Consider the following 22173-nt stretch of genomic DNA (forward strand, 5'->3'; position numbering starts at 1 on the left):
CTTCAGATGTCTTCTAAACGTCAGATAGTTGTTTATCTCCTTGACATCTGGTGGGAGGGCGTTCCACAGGGCGGGTGCCACCACCGAGAAGGCCCTCTTCTCCTTTCTTGCAAGCCCTATCCTTTGGAGCAGGAGAAAACAAGATGATGGCCATTGAGATATTTGAAGATGACTGTTGTATCTCCTCTCAGTCTCCACTTTTCCAGGCTAAACAAACCCAGCTCCTTCAACCGTTCCTCATCCGGCATGGTTTCCAGACCCTTGGAAGCAAAAGCAAATTCTGGCTTGTCAAAACTTCTTGACTGCCAACAGTGCTCCGAGAGCCACTTTCCCTTCCTTGAAACCTCCTGTGGGCCGCATTCTGATGGGGGACAGATCCAGAGGCAAAAGGGAGTGGTCCAGTTAATGGAGAGGTTACTTTCCTGCTGCAGGCTAGCTCCTGGTAACGACACAAAAGGTAACAGGCTGTTTTTCACTATGTAACTTCTATTTCAAACAAAAATCAACAGAGGGCCTTCCCGCCCTGTGGAACGCCCTCCCACCAGATGTCAAAGAGAACAACAACTACCAGACTTTTAGAAGACATTTGAAGGCAGCCCTGTTTAGGGAAGCTTTTAATGTTTAATGCATTACTGTATTTTAATATTTTGTTGGAAGCCCAGCCAGATGGGCGGGGTATAAATTATTATTATTATTATTATTATTATTAATAATAATAATAATAATAATAATAATAATCTCACAAAGTATAATTCCATAGAACAACACATCATGCAAGCAGAACATGTCAAGAGAAATTAAAGTCCAATGGTTTACAGACCATGTTCTGTTTGCATGATGTGTTGGTCTATGGAATTACACTTTGTGAGATATTATAGGTTGAATTGTGTTTGAAATAGAAGTTACATAGTCAAAAACGGCCTTCTACGTTGTATGTGTTCTTACCAGGATTGTATTTACGTAACCTAAGGTTTAGTAGTAGGGACGCAGGTGGCGCTGTGGGTTAAACCACAAAGCCTAGCACTTGCCAATCAGAAGGTCGGCGGTTCGAATCGCTGCGACGGGATGCGCTCCTGTTGCTCGGTCCCTGCTCCTGCCAACCTAGCAGTTCGAAAGTGCATCAAAGTGCAAGTAGATAAATAGGTACCGCTCCAGCGGGAAGGTAAACGGCGTTTCCGTTCGCTGCTCTGGTTTGCCAGAAGCGGCTTAGTCATGCTGGCCACATGACCTGGAAGCTGTACGCCGGCTCCCTCGGCCAATAAAGCGAGATGAGCGCTGCAACCCCAGAGTCGGCCACGACTGGACCTTATGGTCAGGGGTCCCTTTACCTTTACCTAAGGTTTAGTAGTGTTTTGCAGGCTTGCTCTTGCCCACTCTCTGCCTTCCGCCCAGGCAGGCCAGAGGCGTTGCTTGGCGTCCCGGGACGTGTCCCAGAAAGGCAAATGATATTTGGGGTGCAAATAGGGTGTGGTTGAGAGAGAGAAGGCGAAGGGCCTAGATGTGGTTCCAAGGGCCGGGCAGCCGCCCTGACGTTTCCCACACTTAGCTCTGGGTTCTGCTCAATTTATTGACCTGGCGTGCAGATCCAAAGACGCAGGCCCCCACGATACTCAATGAAACGGGCATGCAGTTAGAGGGGGGAAACCTCTGAACAAACCGAGGCCTTCCTCCTATTCAGAGCAAAGAAAAGCACAGCGACCCACAGAACAGCTTTCAAGGAACGAAACATCAAACCGTTGCACAGCCCTGACTGGGGTGGGGAGAGGGAGGCAGGCTTGGCAGAGGCCCGCCGCTAATTAGCTTGCAATCTTCTTGCCAAGGGGCAAACGTGCCTTTTATTTTATTTTTAAAAAGGACGCTCTCCCTTTTTTTTATTTCTGGAGATCAGCTGTTCGGCGTTAAACCTTCCATTCGGCCTGCCTTTGCCGAGGCCGCCAGATCAGCTGATCTCGTTGGGACGGGTGAACCGTTTGTGTGTTTGTGTGTGCCGTTTTCAGATGCTCTTCTCGTTCGGCCTTATTTTAATTATTTGACAGCATGCCACTTTAAAAAACCAAAAAAACTCCCGAACAATGAACTCCTGTGCTGATGAAAGCGGTTTTCTGCGACCCGTACAATTACAATGCTAAATGTATCCCGCCACCTCTCTAGTTTCTGTTTCCATAGATGCAGCACAAAGTTACCCTGTGGAACTCCCTGCCACAGGAGACGGTAATGGCCACCAATTCGGAGGGCTTTGAAAGAGGATTAGATAAATCATGGAGGAGGAAGATGCTGAACTACTAGATGGGTGACTGGCTCTTCTTAGGTTATGAACTCTCTTCATCCTCTTTCCAGCCCTTTAAGCCCCTGGCCACTGCCGGATCTTGTAGCCAGAAGTTCCACAGGTTTGTTCCATCTTACTACACATTCCACAGTGAAGCCTTTCCTTTTTTTGCTACTCCTAAATATGCTGCAAAACAGTTTCCCCAAGACGATCCACAAGTTCTAGTATCCTCTAAGGGAGGGATTTTTTCAAAGAGAATTTAGGAGGGTTGCGTCCCGCAAGGGCCCTACTCAGGGTAGCCCCATTGAAATTAGCAGGCATGGCAAACAAAGGTCCCTTTTCCATCTCCGCTCTATTAACCAGTCGGTCCCTTACCTTTCTCGCCCTGATCTGGCCACAGTGATCCAGGCGACGGTCACCTCCAGGCTTGATTATTGTAACTCGCTCTACGTGGGGCTGCCCTTGAAGCTGACCCAGAAACTCCAGCGGGTGCAGAATGCCGCGGCGAGACTCCTTACGGGGTCCCTGCCATGGGATCATATTCATTCAGTGCTTTACCAACTGCACTGGCTCCTGGTGGAGTACAGGGTCAGGTTTAAGGTGCTGGTTTTGACCTTTAAAGCCCTATGCGACCTAGGAGCCTCGTACCTACGGGACCGCCTTTCCGGGTCTGCCCCGCGGAGGACCTTAAGGACCACAAATGACAACATTTTGGAGGTCCCAGGTCGCAAAATGGTTAGATTGGTCTCAACTAGGGCCAGGGCCTTTTCAGTACTGGCCCCGACTTGGTGGAACGCTCTGTCCCAAGAGACTAGGGCCCTGTGGGACTTGACATCTTTCTGCAGGGCCTGCAAGACAGAGCTGTTCCGCCTGGCCTTCAGTTCAGACTCAGTCTGACCCTTATGTTTCCCTCCCCTTATGGTTTTAATGCGGCTGCATTTTAAATTGCATTTTAACCTATATTTTAAATTGGTCGTCGTCGTCCCCCCTTATGTTTCTACTGTAATTTTACTGTTGTTAGCAGCCCTGAGCCTGGCTTTGGCCGGGGAGGGCGGGGTATAAATTATTATTATTATTATTATTATTATTATTATTATTATTATTATTATTTTCAACTCATCTACTCTGAGTAGAGCTTAGCCAGGCAAAAGCCTCTCTGGTTTAAATTACGGCTCGAGAAACGCGTTATGAGTTGGAGGCAGTAAAATAAGACGGTTGGCTGCTGCTATCTGGGCTTGCAGCCAGGGAGACTTTTATTGTGAAGTTTTGAAAAGGCAGGAAAAATAAGCCAGACTTGAGACTTCCTGTTTTCCATGACGGGGGTTAAGGAGAAAGAAAGGGGGTCTCCGAGAGAGAGTATTTATCGAAGGAACCGCTGGCTTGTCAATCTTCTTTCCGAAAGCGAGGGCTGCGTTCAAAAGCACCTCTGAAATAATTTTAGCTTTCCAAAGAGCACCAGGTTGTTCCCGTTATAAAACAAGGCAGTGCTTAGTGATGGGGAAAGAATTCAGTTAATTCTGTGTTTAAAAGTAATTCGTACGCCCCGAAAGAATTCAATAACCAAACGGCAGCTTTGAAATTCACACCTCTCCGAATTTTGCGATGACATTCTCCCCTTCGCCCGAAAAAGACGAACAAAATGTTGAGTTTCCCGAAAGAGACGTCTGATTGGCCAATGTGAGAATAGGATACTGAACTCGATTGATCTGGCCTCATCCAGAAACCAGACTCTAATTAGGACCTTAGAAGGGGGGAGTAGTTTGGAATTTTTTTTTTATTAGTGCAGAGCCATAATAGTCAACAAAATAAATTCACCCAGGGTTTTATGAATGAGCAGAGTTGGGGAATATCTGTAGCATTCCAGATGTTGCTGCTGTGGTCCAGCTCATAGCAGCCAGCATGACCAATGGTCAGGACTGGTGTTGAGATTCCGACCACATCTGGAGGGCCACAGATTCCACCCCCCTTGCCTGTAAAAATGCTTGTGGACCTTGCAGCGTCTGAATAGATTCTGGGCCTTGCTTGCTAAATTCCTCCAAATGTCCGAGGGATTTTTTTTGGGGGGGTGTCCCAGGAAAACGAGGAGTAAAAAATTCAATTTTTATACAGGAAGTGGTGAGCTGAAGTGGAGGGGGGGGAGAGAAATCATACTTTCCCAGGAGGGAGATGGTTAGATATTATTCCTCAACCACCAGCCCAATAGCTGGATTTTGTTTGCAGAATCCAAAGTGGCTAGTCCTGTTTGTTGATGCAATGGGTGGAAGTAGTCAAGAAATAATAGTTAGCAATGTTATGTTCCTGTTGCAAGGTTTCAGTAGGGCTTAAACCCCACCCCCATCCAGATTTAGGGGAGAGGATGATACACTGCGAAATATATATACCTAAAGCTAGAAAAATATATATTTTTACTTGCTTACGTAGCACGGTCTCTGCACATGGTGGTGTTACAATGGGGAACCCTGTAGCTCCCTGCCCCAAAGGGCTTACAGTTGTGCAGTCATACCTCAGTTCTCAAACGCCCCAGAACTCGTATGTTTTGGCTCCTGAACGATCGAAAACTGGAAGTGAGTGTTCCGGTTTTTGAGCGTTCTTTTGGAAGCCAAACGTCCGACGGGGCTTCCAATTGGCTGAAGGAGCTTCCTGCAGCCAATCAGAAGCTGCGCTTAGGAAGTCGAACGTTTCGGAAGTCGAACGAACTTTCAGAACGGTTTCCGTTCGACTTCCGAGATACGACTGTATATCATGCGGTGGTGCCAGAGCAAAGGGAAGGGAGTCAGGGTTAAGTCCAGGGTCAACTATTCTGCTATACAGTGGTCCCTTGGTTCTCAGACACCTTGGTACTCAAACAACTTGAAGCCCAAACACGACAAACCCAGAAGTAAGTGTTCTGGTTTGCGAACTTTTTTCAGAAGCCGAACGTGCTCCGTTTTGAGTCTTACGCTTCCGATTTGAGTGTTACATTGAGGTTTGTCTGTTTTTGCCATTTATTTTGCGGTTTTTGTAGCTTTTCTTCGTTTTGTTTTTGCGACTGCGTGGAACCCAGTTCAGCGACTGATTGATTGATTGATTGAGGGACATTGTTCATTGCTTTCCTTTTCTGGATCAATGGTCTCATTAGATAGTAAAATTCATGTAAAATTACTGTTTCAGGGGTTATTTTTCAAAGTCTGGAACGGATGAATCCATTTTGCGTTACTTTCTATGGGAAAGCGCGCCTTGGCTTTGGAATGCTTTGGTTTTGGAACGGACTTCCGGAACGGATTAAGTTTGAGAACCAAGATACTGGTATTGGTTTTAAAGCAGGGTGCAGAGACCAGGGGATTCTGCCAAAAGGGTTGCAGAAAAGACAAGGTTTCAAGGAGGGGGTTAGAAGCGAGTTAGACAAGGGGCATCGCTCAGGTTTTCTGAAGGGATATAACAGCAGGGAAAGGGCAGGTTGGCCAATCAGAGGATTGAGAACTTACCGTATTTTTTGCTCCATAGGGCGCACCGGACCATAGGGCACACCTAGTTTTTTTTGGGGGGGGGGATAAAGAAAAAAAAAGTATGGATCCCGCTCGCTGTCTTGGCTTCGTTTTTAGCCGCGGGGCTGGGGAAGCCCAAACTTCCCCCCACCCCAGCCCCCAGAAGAGGTCCAGGGGTGGCGGCAAGGTTGCGCGCAGCCTTGCCGCCACTCCCAGAGCTTGCGGATAGCTGCCTGAAGCCCGGGGAGTTCAGCAGGAGTTGGCACTGCGCTCCCCGGGCTTCAGGCTTCAGGCTGCTATCCGCAAGCCTTCAGAGCACGGGGAAACTCCCACTGCGCTCCGAAGGCTTGCGGATAGCTGCCTGAAGCCCCCGGAGCGCAGAACAAACTGCTGCTGCACTCAGGGGGTTTCAGGCAGCCTTGCCTCCACTCCCAGAGCTTGCGGGGCTGGGGGCGGGGGAAGCCCGAGCCCCCAGAACAGGTCGGGGAGCGGCAGTCCTTTCTCCCTCCTGGGGAAAAGCCCCCAAGAGCCGCGTGAAGCTTGTGTGCGGCTCTTGGGGGCTTTTCCTGCCTGCCTCCCCCCTGCATTCGCTTCATAGGGCACAGACTTTTCCCCTTAGTTTTTTGAGGGGAAAAGTGCGTCCTATGGAGCGAAAAATACAGTAAATGGAGCCTCCAGTTCCAGGAGCAGCATAGCAGGTTAAACAACAGCAGAGGGCTGGTGTTTCCATGCCCTGTTTTTTTGGAGCCCCCCCCCCCAGGCATCAAACCTGGCCTCTGCTGGAGAAGCAGGACGGTAAGCAAGGCTTGATCCTGATCTTTTTGTGCAGCCCGCGATGGGGTCAACGGCGGCTGTTAGCAGAAAAAGGGCTGCCTGGCTGGACATATTGTTCATTCCTCTTTTCCCCTGTTAACAAAGCCCAAGCCGCTTCTGAAAAAACCCGACAGCTTTGTCCTTCAAACTCTCCTGCCCACATGCTTACAAATGGGTCCTGACAGATTAATCAACTCGACAAATAGTTGGTTAATCTACTCCTTTAAAGCACCGGCACCTTTTCTTGTCGTTGTTTTTTTTAAATGTCCTCTTTTGAAAAAGCTGGAGTGCTAGCTAGCTATATAGCCCTTGACATTCATTGGGTTTTAAAGCCGTCTTGTTTATTTCTGTCCCTCTCTCCTCCGCTCGCCCAGTGTTTTTCCTTTTTACAAAAAAATAATAATATAAAAAAAGCAAAGAAAGAAATTGAGTTTCCATGGAGGCCCTTTTTTCTGAGCTTCATTGTTTTCTCCGTGGGAAGTGGTTTGCCTTTCTTTCGCGCGTCTCTCCGACAAAATGATGGGATTTTTGCAACTCCCGAAAGCTAACAAAATTCGGGCCCCCAACCTGCACACCTCATACTTTGTTCTGTGGACTGGGAGGGGGGGCGGGAATTGAGGCACAGATAATGCGATGGGGGGGGACCATCCTTTTGTCCGCTGACCCCTGAAGAACACAGAAGATAGAAATTGCCGGGCAGAGACAGTGGGAGAGTCTGTCTGTCCGCGGGGAAAATCCGAAGGCGAGATCATCTCTGCTGCGCCGGCTGACGTACTTTAGGGCTATTAAGCTGCAAATGAACGTAGAGGAGGGGAAGAGATCTCGAAAGATAAATCTAGGGAGCGGGGGATGCTGTAAGGAGCGTCTCAAATTATTTGCGGTACTGAGGAAGTGGCCAGAGGGACGCTTTTCTCCCCATCGTCACCCATCACAGGGTTATCCAAGGAGGCCAAAGTTTGGGAGACTCAGGAAGGAGTTCTTCATGTGCAGAGCATGGATAAAACTGTGGAACTCACCGCTACAGGAAGCCACCAACTTAGATGGCTTTAACTACACAAGCTCATGGAAGGCCTATCAGCCTCCACTGAATACCAGTTGCTGGGGGTCGTAAATGGGGAGAGTCGCCCTCGCTTCCCATTGCGGCATCTTTTTGGCTGGACTAAATGGGCCACTGGCCTGAGTCAGCACAGTTTTCTTAGGTTCTTACGACCTCTCTTCATCCTTTCCCCAGCCCTCTAAGCCCTCGGCCACCGCCGGATCTTGTGGCCTGGAGTTCCGCAGGTTTATTCCATCCTACTAGGCATTCCATCACCAAGCCGCTCCTGAGTCTGAAAAGACTCTTCAGATAACCCTCTAGGTTCCAGCATTGAAAGAGGGAGAGGTTTTTAAAGAGAGTTTAGGCAGCGGTTCTCAACCTGTGGGTCCCCAGATGTTGTTGGACTACAACTCCCATCATCCCTGAGCTCTGGCCTTGCTAGCTAGGGGTGATGGGAGTTGTAGTCCAACAACATCTGGGGACCCATAGGTTGAGAAAGGCTGGTTTAGAGGATGAAGCGCTTCATTGTGCGAGGGTCGCTCCCTTGCAATTAACAGACGTGACTTTATGCTTCCTAGAAGCATCTATTTGAGTAGTGTTTATCCGACTGGTGCCAGAAAGGCAATAGGGGCCAAGCCCTTCTCTGGGGGTCAAAGGCACCGGGTTCGAATTCGGCCGTCCCCAGATGGAGGCCCAGAAAAAGAAATTTGCTGAGATGAGCAGAAGAGATGGGATCTGTTTGGATAATACGGACTCTCCGTAACACCATCGTGCGACCATTGGTGAACGTGAGCCCCTGAGGCGCGTGGTCTGGTTATGCGTGGCAGCCGGTCTGACATGGCTCCGTGTTTCCTCTCAGCGCCTTGCACCCTCCTCTAACAGCCTGGCAGCTTCCCCGTGGAACGGGTGCCCTTTTCCGCACGTGTCTCACAACCCTTGTGTTAACACACTTGTGCACGTTTGCTCCGGGTAACCTGGGGGGGGGGGGAGGAGGTGAAAAGCAGGGGCTAAGAGTCTGCACTTCTCCTGAAAGAGATTTTCCCGGTTACTAACCGCATGGTTTATCGCACCCTCGAGAGGAGAGGCTGGCCCCTTCTGCAAAATATTTCACCCTGTTCTTCCCATCCCAGGTTGTGCATCGTACGAAAAATGTGTTTTGCCGGGAGGGAGGGAGGGAGGGAGGGAGGGGGCGAGCCCCTCATTTGGCACCCACCGGACGTGCCTTTGTGTCTGGAACTGCCATGGTCCAGAGGTTTCCGTGGCCTTTAGATGATCACAAAAAAATCCCCCAACTTTTCTGCTCACGCGAGGAGCAGAGGAGACCATGTGCCACGTGGATGGGCTCAATTTTGGAGCTAGCCTTCTCCCCGGCAGCCGATAAGTCTGGTTCAAGTGAATAGCGGGCTTAATTCTTTTTGTGTGTGTCTTCCTGGCCACCATCAAGACTTCTGAAAAAGGAGCACAGGATTGGGAGGGGAGGGAAGAAGAGGGGGGCCCAATCCCGCCCCCTAAGCTGATCACTTTTGACTATTATTGGGCCCCAAAGCTTCGTGGTTTCTCCTCCTCTTCGCTGTGTGTCCTGAATACCTTCCCTCTTCGAAGATCCTTCCCCTTTAACAGCATAAATATCCGTGGTTAAGGGAAGGTTGTTTGTCAAGGCAGGTAGGTCTCTGGCCCCTAGGAGCCTCCATTCCGAAACGGGACCCCCAATTTCGGCAGGTCGTGGCCAGGCTTGCGCGGGCAAAATTGACCCACACCCGAGATCTTGGGGAGGAGAAGGGGCAGGGAGGCTAAACAGGGAAGAAATATGCGTTCTGTTGAGGTCCACCTTGGCGGCAAGGGTCACAGCTGAGTCTTGTGCAGGTGGCTTGTCAGAAGCAGCAACCCCTTTGGCAGCCGAATCCCACCCCTCTTAAAAGCAGGGAGCTCAAAACCATGCAGACCTCTGTCGCTGAATGCAGTCTTCTGGGTAACACTGAGCTCTTCGCCGCATGTGACGCAGAACTCTGTGAAACCTGGGTGCTTGCACAGTTTGCAGAGTTTGAGCCAGTTTGAAGGCGCCCGTTTCTCCTCTCTTCCAAAAGTGGGAAGGAGAGAAACTGTCGGGCGCAATTTAGGGTGGAACTAACCCTCTCAGGGAGAAAAACACAGCAGCCATCATTTCCCTTCTCATCTTCCCCTAGTATTTTCCTTTTTTTTAAATACGGATTTTTGCTTTTTAGGCCTTCCTTTGTCCCTTCCCCCCTCCTGCCATCTGTTTTTTCTTTTATTCCTTTCCCCCCTATTCGCCTTCTCCCCCCGCCCCGCAAAAAAAACCCAGTCTTATTCTTTTTCCACATTTTTAACAACGAAACGGTCAGCTCCTTGATGGCTTTTCCTGATCATCCAGGTCTGTGAGGAGCAAACTCACCCCAGAGCCATTTGGCTGAGTCTTTGCCTCTGGTTCTGAATTAATTTAAAGCATGTGGATTCTTTACACACACACACCCCTAGCTTATGCCGCTCAAAAAAAAACCTTTTAAAAAAAAAAAAAAAACAGTTTTCTCCTAACACTCCATTAATGTTCTAGGCTCCCACTGGACCAGAGTGTTAGATCCATTGCTAGTCCTACTTAAGAGTAGAGCCCTTGATGTGAATTGACATTGCTCCCTTTTGTGCATTGGTTCCAATAGGTTCTACTCTGAGTAAAACTCAGTTGGAGACAAACCGTTGTTTCTGAACTTGCTGGCAGTGCCAGATATCAATCTAATTATTATTATTATTATTATTACTATTATTATTATTATTATTATTATTATTATTATTTGCTTGGAAGTCACCCTAATAATTGAACAGTATATAAATGTAATTAGTAGTAGTATTATCATCACCATCATTCATAATCATATATTATATTACCGGTTAATTGTCAAGGTGACTCCCAAGTCGTTTGCAAGCGGAAAATCACCTGCCCCCCAAAAATATAAGCCACGCATTTAAAACACACGATCAAACCATTGCATTGAAACACGGAAATAAGCGTCTGCTATTTAAAAAAGCGCAACGCAACCCATTAAAGTAGCAGAACAGTTAAAAGGGAATTCTAGGAAAATAGAAGGCCGAATCATGAAAAGCCTCTGAGCATGTGCAGAGTGCCCATCTCTCGCTCTCCTGAGCCTTTGTGCTCTTTTCTCCATCACACACACTCCCCGAATCTGGTGGGCGGGGTCAAGGGCCAAAGTGGGCGGTGCCAAATAGGCCACTCCCCCTGTTGCATAGTAAGCTCCGCCCATGGAAAAGTCACGATATTTGCAGATAGAAAGAGAGAGGTGATTGTATTTCAAGGTCTCCTTCCAGGCAGGTGAAAGCCTTCAAGGAGGATTGAAGAGTTCTGAGGGCCAGAGAAGAGAGGTGTGGAGGGCCGCTTGTGAGCAATGCCCTGATGGTCCCCTCCTCCCATATTAAATGAGAGCATATTTTCTGCCTTTCAAAAGTCTTTTCCCTCAATGATCGTTATTTACACAGGGGAAGGCAGAATCGGGTTCGAATACTGAAATTAATTAAAGCAGGGCGTTCAGACTTCTAAAAGCCCAAAGTGAAAGCATCAAAGATAATTAACCGAGCGCACGAGGGGGGGGGGAGCAGGAATCCAGTAAAATAAATGAACTTCATTACTAAAATACATATAATGTTCTGCCTTTTCCGCCCTGGCAAAATTGCAGTAGAGACACAACACTAAAGATCTTTTTCTGTAAAAAAAAGAAAGCAGCAGCAAGATTAAAAATAATAGAGATTAATATTGTATTTTAAAACTCTAGACTATTCCCGTGCGCTGGGTGAGACACAATCTTCCATAGCATAAAGATTATTATTAGTAGTATTATTATTAAATAGCAATATATATATTATTCTGGTCCATTAAAAGTGCGGTATACAGTAAATGGAAATTTCACATTAGCGCCATTTAAAGCCATATTAAATGATCCATTTTCTTTTAATTGTACCGTTTGAGCTCATTAAAAGGGCTCGTTAAAGGGTATCTTAAAATAAGAATGTTTAAAAAGGCATAAGGCATTTTGAATCTGCGTTAAGGTTTCGCGGCTGTGCTTCCAGGGCCAAGGCCTCTGTGAACCTTTGAGCATATGCAAAGCCTGGGAGCGCTGAGTTAGAGCTGCTGGTCCGCCTAATATTGTCTACACAGACCGGCAGCAGCTGTCCAGCGTTTCAAGCAGACAGTCTGTCCCCAGACCCACCGTGAGATTTCAGGACCTGAACCCAGGACCTTCTGCACGAAAGGAACGTGATTAACGCGCCCATTGGGAGCCTGGCGCCCTCCAAGCGCTGCCAAACTATAACTCCCAACTTCTCTAGCTATTGATTAGGCTGGTTGCTGGGGGGAATCAGGCCACAGATTGGGGGTGGGTGGGAAATGCACCATTGGCACAAACCAGAAATAGACTGAAATCCCTCCAACCTGCTCCAACGCCCCCACTTCCTAGGGGTCAGCCCCATGGAGCTCTGCAGGACTGACTTCCGAGTAGACCTGTTGTTGTTGTTTAGTCGTGTCCGACTCTTCGTGACCCCCTGGACCAGAGCAAGCCAGGCACTCCTGTCTTCCACTGCCTCCCGCAGTTTGGTCAAACTCATGCTGGTAGCTTCGAGAACACTGTCCAACCATCTCGTCCTCCCCTTCTCCTTGTGCCCTCCATCTTTCCCAACATCAGGGTCTTTTCCAGGGAGTCTTCTCTTCTCATGAGGTGGCCAAAGTCTTGGAGCCTCAGCTTCAGGATCTGTCCTTCCAGTGAGCACGCAGGGCTGATTTCCTTCAGAATGGAGAGGTTTGATCTTCTTGCAGTCCATGGGACTCTCAAGAGTCTCCTCCAGCACCAGAATTCAAAAGCATCCATTCTTCGGCGATCAGCCTTCTTTATGGTCCAGCTCTCACTTCCATACATCACGACTGGGAAAACCATAGCTTTAACTATACGGACCTTTATCGGCATGGTGATGTCTCTGCTTTTTAAAATGCTGTCTAGGTTTGTCATTGCTTTTCTCCCAAGAAGCAAACGTCTTTTAATTTCGTTGCTGCTGTCACCATCAGTAGACCCGTAGAGGGCCGCATTGTGAATCGTAGCAGCTCTTTTCATGGACACACAGAGAGGAGGAGGAGAAGCCTTGAAGCTTTGTGACGGCTGGGTAAAGAGGGGCACCGTCTCCCCACGCCTGCATAATCCACCCAACTGAACCACCAGACGCCATTTCCATTTTCCATCAGCCATCTCAACCTTGCTCATCCCACCTCATCGCCGTTCTGTCTCTCCACGGAGGAGAAATAGCAGGCGCACCCACACCGTGCGTTTGAAGCACATTTAACATACCTGGCGTCTCCCAAAGAATCCTGGGAAACATAGTTTGTTCAGGGTGCTGGGAATTCTAGCGCTGCAGGGGGTAAACTACAGTTCCCAGAATTCTTTTTTTGGGGGGTCATGTGCCTTCAATGTATGGTGTGGGTGTGACCTGTGGGTTTTGTTTCGATGTATAGACAGAAAAAAATCCAAGACAGATTGAGATATTTGGCTAGTCACACTCCCACGGCTCTTTTTCTAGCTGTGATGTTCTGCTAATCTTTACAGCAAAACCTTCTTCTCATATGGGCTGATCTCCAAATTTCTCATATGAGATTCTTCCACGTTGAGGGTTTGTTTCTTCTGGGTTTTTTTTCAAGTCTGCTTGAGGTGAAATTTCGGTAGTAACTCTATTTTTAAAAAATTGGCTGCAACTGCTGGAAAGTAGGAAAGACTTTGGAATAAGTCCACAATCTCTACCCCTTCCTTGAAATTCTTCCCAGTCTTCCCTAATATTCAGAAGGACCTGAGCGGTGGGCTGTACACAATGCAAGCCCTACTCAACGTAGACCCATAGAAGTTAATGAACATGGGATAGTCTTAATCTCAGGGCTGTGGGTTCAAGTCCCTTGTTGGACAAACATTTCCTGCGTTGACCATCAACCCTTTCAGCTCTACAATTCTACTTCTAGTCTTAGTCATTCCAGTGGGTCTCCTCTGAGTAAGACTTGCGTTGGCCACAACCCAGTATAATACGAATGAGGCAAATTTGCTCCCTGCCCTCACCAGATGTTGTTGAACTACAACTCCCATCATCCTTATGCATGCAGGGGCTGATGGGAGTTGTAGTTGGGCCTTATCGAATCATAAAATTGGGCAGCTGAAATGGGCTTCGAGGGTCATCTAGCCCAACCCGCAAAGATGCGCGGATCACGTCTCGAAAATCCCCGGCAGGTCAGGTGGCTGTGCCAACCTCGAGGGCCGGAGACGCCCTCACACCTGCCAGGTAAAGCGAGGCGGCCGCATTGGCGCCCAGCCCCCTAACTCTCTGTTTCTCTGGCTCCAGGCGTGCGTCAGGAGTCGGGCGGGCGCGAGGACGCCCCGACGGTCCACTTCACGTTCCTGATCGGATGCATCTTCGTGGCCTTCGTCTTGGGGGCCTTCCTCTCCGGGCTGCTGGTCTCCTGCTACTGCAACCACAGCTTCCAGAAGGCCAAGAGGGCAGGGAAGGACTCCGAAGGCGGCCTCCAGCGCCCGCTGTCCCTGCGGAGCCTGGCAAAGATGAACGGGTTGCTAGAGGCGCAGGCCAAAGACGCCTTGGCCGAAGGCGCCGGCACCAAGCTGTACACCACCTTGCTCCCCCGCGAGAAGGAACCGCCGGCCACCTCCGTCACGGCCAAGGCGGGCGTCAAGGACCACCACCCAGAGCTGTCTGGTTTGCCCACCCCAGAATCCACCCCGGAGCTTCCCGTCAAGAACATGAAAGCCATTCGCAACCAGTGGGAGAAGAACCAGAATTTCAACAACGCCAAGGAGTCGCAGGGGAAGGTGCCCTTGTTCCACACCCCTGTCTCCAACGCCCACCCTTTCCCGTTCGCCAGCGCCGTGGCAGGGCCCGGGCACCTGCGCGGCTACGAGGCCCCCCTGGCGGGCTACCTGGACGAGAAGAAGATCCCCAACCCAGAACGCGTCCTGGTGCGGCACTCCCAGTGCTACCTGCCCAAAGGGGTGGAGGTGGCCGCCCTGGAGGAACTTCTCAAACACCTCCACGAAGCCGAGGGCTCCTCGGCCAAGGGCCTGGCCGGCCCCCGCTTTGCCCCCATGGCCGTTTCCTTCGCCAACCGGGTGCAGCCCCAGATCCCGGACGTGGAGAGCGCCCCATACTACAGCTCCTCCACGCTGCCCAGGGACAGCCTGCCGCGGAGGCTGGACGTGCCACCGGACCCGCCTGCGGCCGGTGAGAAAGCGGGCGCCCGGCCGCACAGACACTCGCTCTGCGCCGCCCCCAAGCTGGTGAACGTTGGCGGGGGCGTGCTGTCGCGCCACCACAGCCTGGGCCAGGCGGGCCGGCCGCCCTCGTCTCTCCTGACTCGCATGCACTCTACAGGGACCTCAGTGCCCCACGAGGGAGCCCATCCTGCCATCTTCCTCTCCCGGCAGCACAGCTACGGCGACCAGGTCCCGCTGGCCGGCCACGGGGGCATCAAGCGCTCGGTCTCCCTGGTCAAACCAGGAGGGGGCGCCCAGGGGCTTTTCATGCCGTCCTCGCCCCCAGCCCAATCCTCCAGGCAGTTCAGTTACTAAGCCCCCAGGGTTTGTTTTGCGGTCGCCCGGAGCTGTGCCGGGGGGCGAACGAGGCCTAAATTGGGGTCCCCCGCCGCCGTAGCTGTTCAAGATGGAAGGCAAGCAGAGAGACCCGCTTCTGCCAACCTGCCTACAACTGGACTACAACTCCCAGCGTGCCTTGCAGCGGTTCGCCAGGGGGGAGGCGTTTGCATACGGGAAATGGTGGGAGGGGAAGCGCTGGGTTTTCCTCTCTCCCCATTGGCTGCCTCCTGCTGTGGGCAGTTCTTTTGACCTATCCAGTCCTCCCCGTGACCACTGAGCCGAGTTGCCAAAATAAGCAGATTCCGCTCCTTTTTCCTGTCTTCGAAGGCATTCAGACAGGTGGCTTTGAGGGGCAAAGGCCATTCCCGAATCCCAGGCACCCGCAATTGATGCACCAATAGGGGTTACCGCAGTTCTTTTCGCCTCGCCTTCGTGCAATTCTGCTTCCGAAAATTCGGGCAGGCTCGTTTGCGGGCAAGGAAGTAGATGGCCAAGATGGGGTTCATAAAGGGAGAAGGAAAGTAGCAATTGGTTGTTGTAGGAGAAGTCCGGGCAACTTCTGTGTCCAGATCGCCCCCGTTTGAGGACTTGAGGGCTAGAAGCTTGCTAAAGCAGAACACAAACTCTTGAGCTTTCTAGAATGTTGGGTTTCTGCACCCTCTGGGCAAAAATCACGGTAGGCTCACCACTTTGGCCAATTTAGGCTATTTTCACCTTGAATTGGCTTCCGATCTCCATTTGAGGTTCACCATATTCTCAGAGCAGGCTGCAAAGCCACAGTGGCCCAGGCCTTGCTAGCTTTGGGGCTGGCTACCCTATACATAAACAGGAAGATTGCTTTTGGAAATGAGACTCTGATGTGGCCACAGCCGCCTCCATCACAAAATCTACCTTTGGAGCCATTTTATTGGCACCTTTCCTTGGGTCTAGAATGTAGCATGTTGGGTGCCCCCCACCGAGGGAAGACCTTGTCCCCCAAACCAAAATTGTAGCACTTTTCTTTCTTCGAGACCAGAACGTGGTGTCCGTTTATTTTATTTCTTTGGTGCGCCCATCCTGGGAATGTGAAGTCGTGGACTCTGAAAGGTGGGGACAGTCTCCCTGGAGAAATAGTTTCCAGAACTATTCCAAGCTATTGGGCTTGGCTTTTGGAACGAAGGTGGAGCCGGAACAGGGACAAGCCTGTGGCTCACTCTTGAACAGTTGCTTCCGAGTTACTTCTTCGGCAAGAATATTCTGGACTGTGCGGATCCCACCTCCTGGAGAGCAGAATATAGCATTTGGGATCCCCTTAAACCTTGTATCTTTCCTTCACCGACTTTTCACCGCCACCTTCCCAACCGGAGTTAAGATCGTCCATTTATTCCCTTGGCCCTCAACCCCTCCTTTTGTTTTCCTTTCGTTTTTAGCTCCCCGAATTAAGCCGGTTTTGCAAACCAAGTTCACACAAGTCGCTGGTCCTCAAGACCTCCGGCGGCCTCGTTTCCAAGGAATCTGCCCCGCATATAAGAACATGCATGGGTTGGTGACTAGCAAGCAAAACACAGGAAGGACAGGCTAGCCCCCCAGTTTACAAAAGTTCAGCTTGGTCACCTGGGAATATGTCTGACTCGCCAGAGGCGATCAGGGAAAGCCTTGCTAAAGACCCATTTCCCTTATTGATTAGATGCAACCATATTAAAAAATATATACGATATAAAAAAGCAGGGGGGCTCTCTTTTTAAAAATATAGACCCCAGTTTGAATCTCCGCAGATGTTTACATCAGCCCCTAAAACTGTTGGCTGCATCCTTTATGGGTTTGATAGCAATTCAAAAAGCAGAGCAGGGAGAAATCTCTCCTTTGGAAGGGATTCAGCAGCCGTCGTCTGCTTCCTCAGCCTTGGAAAGGACAGTTGATCCTGCCACGAATACAAACCGAGCGAGTGTCAGGCGAGGTCGAAAACCTCCGTTCCAAATCTTTTTTTCAAAAAAAAGGAGGGGGGAAACGCACGCGTGGAGGGTGGTTGGGTTTTTTTGGCACACTGCTCTCGGAAGGTCTTTTTAAAAAGCGTTGTACATAGGTATTCATAGATGTGTATATTTCCTTGTTTAACTTCATATACGAGAAGAACAGAGACAATAAATTTATCCTACTGTGTAGGAACACCAATCCGGAGGCCCTGTCCGGCAGAGCTGAGGACCTGTACATTTGGTATCCAGAAATATCTGTCCCAAGTCAATGCTTGAAATATATGTATAATCTCTTTGTGTCTCGAAGAACCGTTTCTTTGCGTTCTTTCCTCGCGGGATTTGGAAACGGGGACGTCTGTGGAGACCCTGTTTTGTGAGTTTTCCCCGGAGTTGCCAGTTGGGTTATATCTTGGTTTTTTGGGGGGAACCTCCAGATATTGAAAGACTCCCATCTCCCGTCATCAGCTCTAACCATTGGTCATGCTGACCACAGGGGATGGGCAAAGGAGGAGGGAGCGTAGCAGCACCTGAAAGGGGGGGGGGACAGATACTCCCAGTCTCTGGTACATAAAAGTGCACCCTTAATATACACGCCCCTCTGGCAGGAATTGCACAGAGATCTATAAAGCAGTGGGTGGGCTCTCAACTCTCCTTGCTTATTTGATTCCATAAGAAAAGCCCCGCTGGATCAGGCCAGAGGGAGCCCCCATCCAGTCCAGTATCTTTTGCTCACAGCAGCCAACCAAATACCTGTGGAAAACCTTACAGGCAGGATTCGAACACAAAACCAACTCCCCCCTCCTTTTTTATTTTTATTTACTTTCAAAGCGAAATTACAACAAAAATTACAAACATAAAATCCCCCCAAAAGGGAGGGGGGAATGAAACAAAAAGGACCAAAAAAAACCTACAAAGAAAACCATATTATCTTAACAAACTTTACGTACAAATACACGTACACATTGACTTCCTTCCTCTGTTTTGAGACCTCAAAGTTTTTAATCTTTCTGAATTGTTGCTTCTAATGTAAATTACCTCTATCTTTATACCTTTTGCACCATTTTTTCCATTTCTTTAACCCTACAAAACTTCATTAGTTACATACCAATATAGTTACTATAGAACATGGGTAGGCAAACTAAGGCCCGGGGGCCGGATCCGGCCCAATCACGTTCTCAATCCGGCCCGTGGACGGTCCGGGAATCAGCGTGTTTTTACAGGAGTAGAATGTGTCCTTTTATTTAAAATGCATCTCTGGGTTATTTGTGGGGCATAGGAATTCGTTCATTTTCCCCAAAAAATATAGTCCGGCCCCCGCAAGTTCTGAGGGACAGTGGACTGGCCCCCTGCTGAAAAAGTTTGCTGACACAGCCCCATTCTTCTGCTAATTTTTGGTCCGATTGTCCCCTTAAGAATGCTGCAAATCTTGCCAAATTTATATTCACAAAGTTGAATTTGCCATTCTTTTATTAATGGGCTTTCCCACCCACCCTTTCCCTTATTCCGAATAGGATTCCTCGCAAGAAAAGGGGGAAGTTGACAGCTTTGCAGGTTAGCCTAATAATAATGCAATTATCAGGGGCGATGCAAGTTGTCTTGTTTTGGATCCGTGGTCCTTTTGCAAAATTCGGGCCAGATGCTCTTGGGGAATCTACACTCTCCTTGCGAGTTCCAACTCTTCGCTGAACATCTGGCGGATTGCTACGACCTCCACCACCACCACGCCGTTTGATCGGGCCGCCTGCTAGACGTCTGGGTGAGATTTTCTCTCTCCTTTCCTCCCCCTTGACTTGCGTTGACTGCAAGAAGAATTGATGGCTGTGAGCCGGAGACTCCATGGGGGTTTTTTTTGGGGGGGGCGGCTGCTGTTCCTTCCTGTTTCCCACTGACAGATGGCTCCCCCCCCCCACTCTGTCTGTCTCTCTCTTTCTCCCCACACCGTCCCAGGTGGCCGGTGGGTAAGGAAGGACCCCCGACACACCAAGGAAACACCTGATCTCCCGGCCATTGATGAACTCATTGTTTGAATTAGTTAGGGGGGGCGTGTTGTTTTTGCAGGTGGAGAAGGCTGAGAACGCAGCAGGCTTGGAAAACCAGCCGGTCCGGAAATCAGACAGGTTTATTAGAACGCAATATAATTTGTTTATCGCTTGACCGTAACAGATTTATTACAGTTTATCACCCATGGCCATGCTTCCCGAAAGCTGATGCCATAATAAATCACAAAGGCCCTTTGCGTACAGTGGTGCCTCGCAAGACGAAAAGAATCCGTTCCACAAGTCTCTTCGTCTTGCAGTTTTTTCGTCTTGCAAAGCAAGCCCATTAGCGGATTAGCGCTATTAGCAGCTTAGCGATCAGCTGATTAGCGGCTTGACGGATCAGCTGTTAAGTGGCTTATCAGCTTAGGATCAGCTGATAAGCGGCTTAGCGGCTTGGGAAAGGGGGGGAGGGGGGAAACCCGCAGGAACTCGCAAGACATTTTCGTCTTGCGAAGCAAGCCCATAGGAAATTCGTTTTGCGAAGCACCTCCAAAACGGAAAACCCTTTCGTCTAGTGGGTTTTCCATCTTGCGAGGCATTCGTCTTGCGGGGCACCACTGTATTTTTTAAAAAATAATTATTTCCTGTATTTCTATCCCCCTCCAAGGGGTGTAGGTGGTTCTGCCCCTCCTCAAATAATCCCGACGACATCCCTATGAGGTAGGTTAGGCTGAGAGGCGTGTGGCCCAAGGTCACATCTGGTGAGCTTTCATCACTGTGTGCAAGATTTGAACCCGGGTCTCCCAGTGCGGCTTCCAAGGGCAGCCCCATGTCAATACCAATGCAGTAGTCTAGGCTGACCCCCTCGTTTACTCCACCAGCTTGCCTCTCTGGCTTCCGAGTGAGCAGAAGGAAGGCAGAGAGGTTTGAGAAGGGGGAAAGGATATTCCTGGTCTAAGGTTTTTCACATTGGGGTTGGCCGTGGCAGGTCACGTGGCACAATCCCGTCCCCTCAGGGCTGGCAGTGCAACTACTTTAAATGAGGGCCAGTGTGGTGTGAGGGACGTGGGTGGCGCTGTGGTCTAAACCACAGAGCCTAGGGCTTGCTGATCGGAAGGTCGGCGGTTCGAATCCCCGCGACGGGGTGAGCTCCCGTTGCTCAGTCCCTGCTCCTGCCAACCTAGCAGTTCGAAAGCACGTCAAAGTGCAATTATAGTGAACGCTCGGGTTGTGAACATGATCCGTGTGGGATGAACATTCGCAACCCGCAGTTGTGTGTCTACGCACGTGCAGGTTACGATTTTGTGCTTCTGTGCATGCGCAAAGCATGGTTTAGCACTTCTGCGCATGCGCGACCGCCAAAACCTGGAAGTAACCCGTTCTGGTACTTCTGGGTTTTGGCAGTCCGTAACCTGAAAAAACGCAACCTGAAGCGTCTGTAACCAGAGTTGTGACTGTAGATAAATAGGTACCACTCCGGTGGGAAGGTAAACGCCGTTTCCGTGTGCTGCTCTGGTTCGCCAGAAGTGGCTTAGTCCTGCTGGCCACATGACCCGGAAGCTGTACGCCGGCTCCCTCGGCCAATAAAGCGAGATGAGCGCCACAACCCCAGAGTCGTCAGCGACTGGACCTAATGGTCAGGGGTCTCTTTACCTTTACTAGCGTGGTGTAGCAGTTAGAAAGTGCCAGACTAGGACCTGGGAGTGACCCAGGTTCGAATCCTGACACTCAGCCACCCGAGTTCATAGGGTGTGACCTTCGGCCAGTCCCTGCCTCTCTCAGTCTACCTCACAGGGTTGTAGAGAGGGTTAAACGAGGGAGAACCACACTTGGGAGGGTATAAATGCAATTTATAAAATAAACTGTTGGGGTCTCAGTGCCCCCCCAAAAGAAATAAACCTGAAAGGGGGCTTTAATCCAGACTCCCCCCTCTCCCCCCTCTCTCAAAATGCCATCCTGACGCCAATGTTTACGCCGATGTTTGCGAAATTGCTTTTTCCCCTCCAGTGAGAGTTCTGGGTGATCTGCCAATCCCATTACAAGATGATACACGGCACTTAGCCGAGATGATCCTCCGGAGATCTTTCCTTTGGAAATAACTTTTAAGGAGCAACAACACCTTTAAAAACCCCATATATAGAAAGATAGATGTATATAAATATCTGGCCTAGGCAAGCGACTGTGTTCACGCCTGTGTGTGTGTGTGTGTGTGTGTGTGTGTCTACACACATAATAAAGGAGACGGGATGTGTAATTCTCCTCGGCTGTTTGGAGGATTTAGCAGAAAATTACCCAGCAGAGATTTTCTCTGCTCAGTGATTACCTTCCAGCGGGGGACACGAAGCGTTCCTTCTCTGCCCGTCCCCCCCTCTCGACAATTCAATCTCCCACCGTTCCACGGCAAGTGGATTTTTCAATTAATTTCCTAAGGCAGGGCGGAAAGCGATGGGTGCCCAATGCCATTGGTGACCACTCCTCCTCCTTCTCCTCTCATCATTTTCTTTGTTTATTAACTCTGATGGCCTCATTCCCTCCGGAAAAAACGGGGAGATTCAGGCAAACTCGGGTGGATAACGGCCGTGCCTGTTAATATTAAATACTCAATATCATCATTATCAAAGATAAAAAGAAACCGACCTCACTGGAAACACAAAACAAAAGGGAGACCTTTGCGTGCTTTCTGCCACACTTTAATAAAATTTATCGAAAGGGCGTCATGTGCCGGATCAGGCCCAAAACCTCTCAAATCCGGCATTCTCGCAGCTCACTCGGCGGCCCCCGCAGATGCCCCGATGTGTTAACACTTGAACTCAGGACATCAGGTGAAGCTGGACGTTGGAAGATTCTTTTAAATAAAATATTATTATTTGTCTTGTACATACTTTTACAGTTGTTGTTGTTGTTGTTGTTGTTGTTTAGTCATTTAGTCATGTCCGCCTCTTTGTAACCCCCTGGACCAGAGCACGCAAGGCACTCCTGTCTTCCACTGCCTCCCGCAGTTTGGTCAAACT

General features: G+C 49.6%; 1 protein-coding gene across 3 annotated transcripts in view; it reads left to right on the forward strand.

Annotated features, from left to right (window-relative positions):
* The window catches only part of SEMA6C (semaphorin 6C), a 142442-nt gene extending 124950 nt beyond the window's left edge, over positions 1 to 17492 (forward strand). For all 3 annotated transcript variants that reach the window (XM_081173502.1, XM_081173504.1, XM_081173503.1), the window contains one exon: positions 13970 to 17492. In XM_081173502.1, the coding sequence (XP_081029628.1) occupies positions 13970 to 15207 (1238 nt within the window). In that variant the 3' untranslated portion in view covers positions 15208 to 17492. The remainder of the gene's footprint in view (positions 1 to 13969) is intronic.
* Positions 17493 to 22173: the final 4681 nt, after the last annotated feature.

This window comes from Podarcis bocagei (assembly GCF_964188305.1).
Source record: "Podarcis bocagei genome assembly, chromosome: 16".
NCBI classification, from domain to species: Eukaryota; Metazoa; Chordata; class Lepidosauria; order Squamata; family Lacertidae; genus Podarcis; species Podarcis bocagei.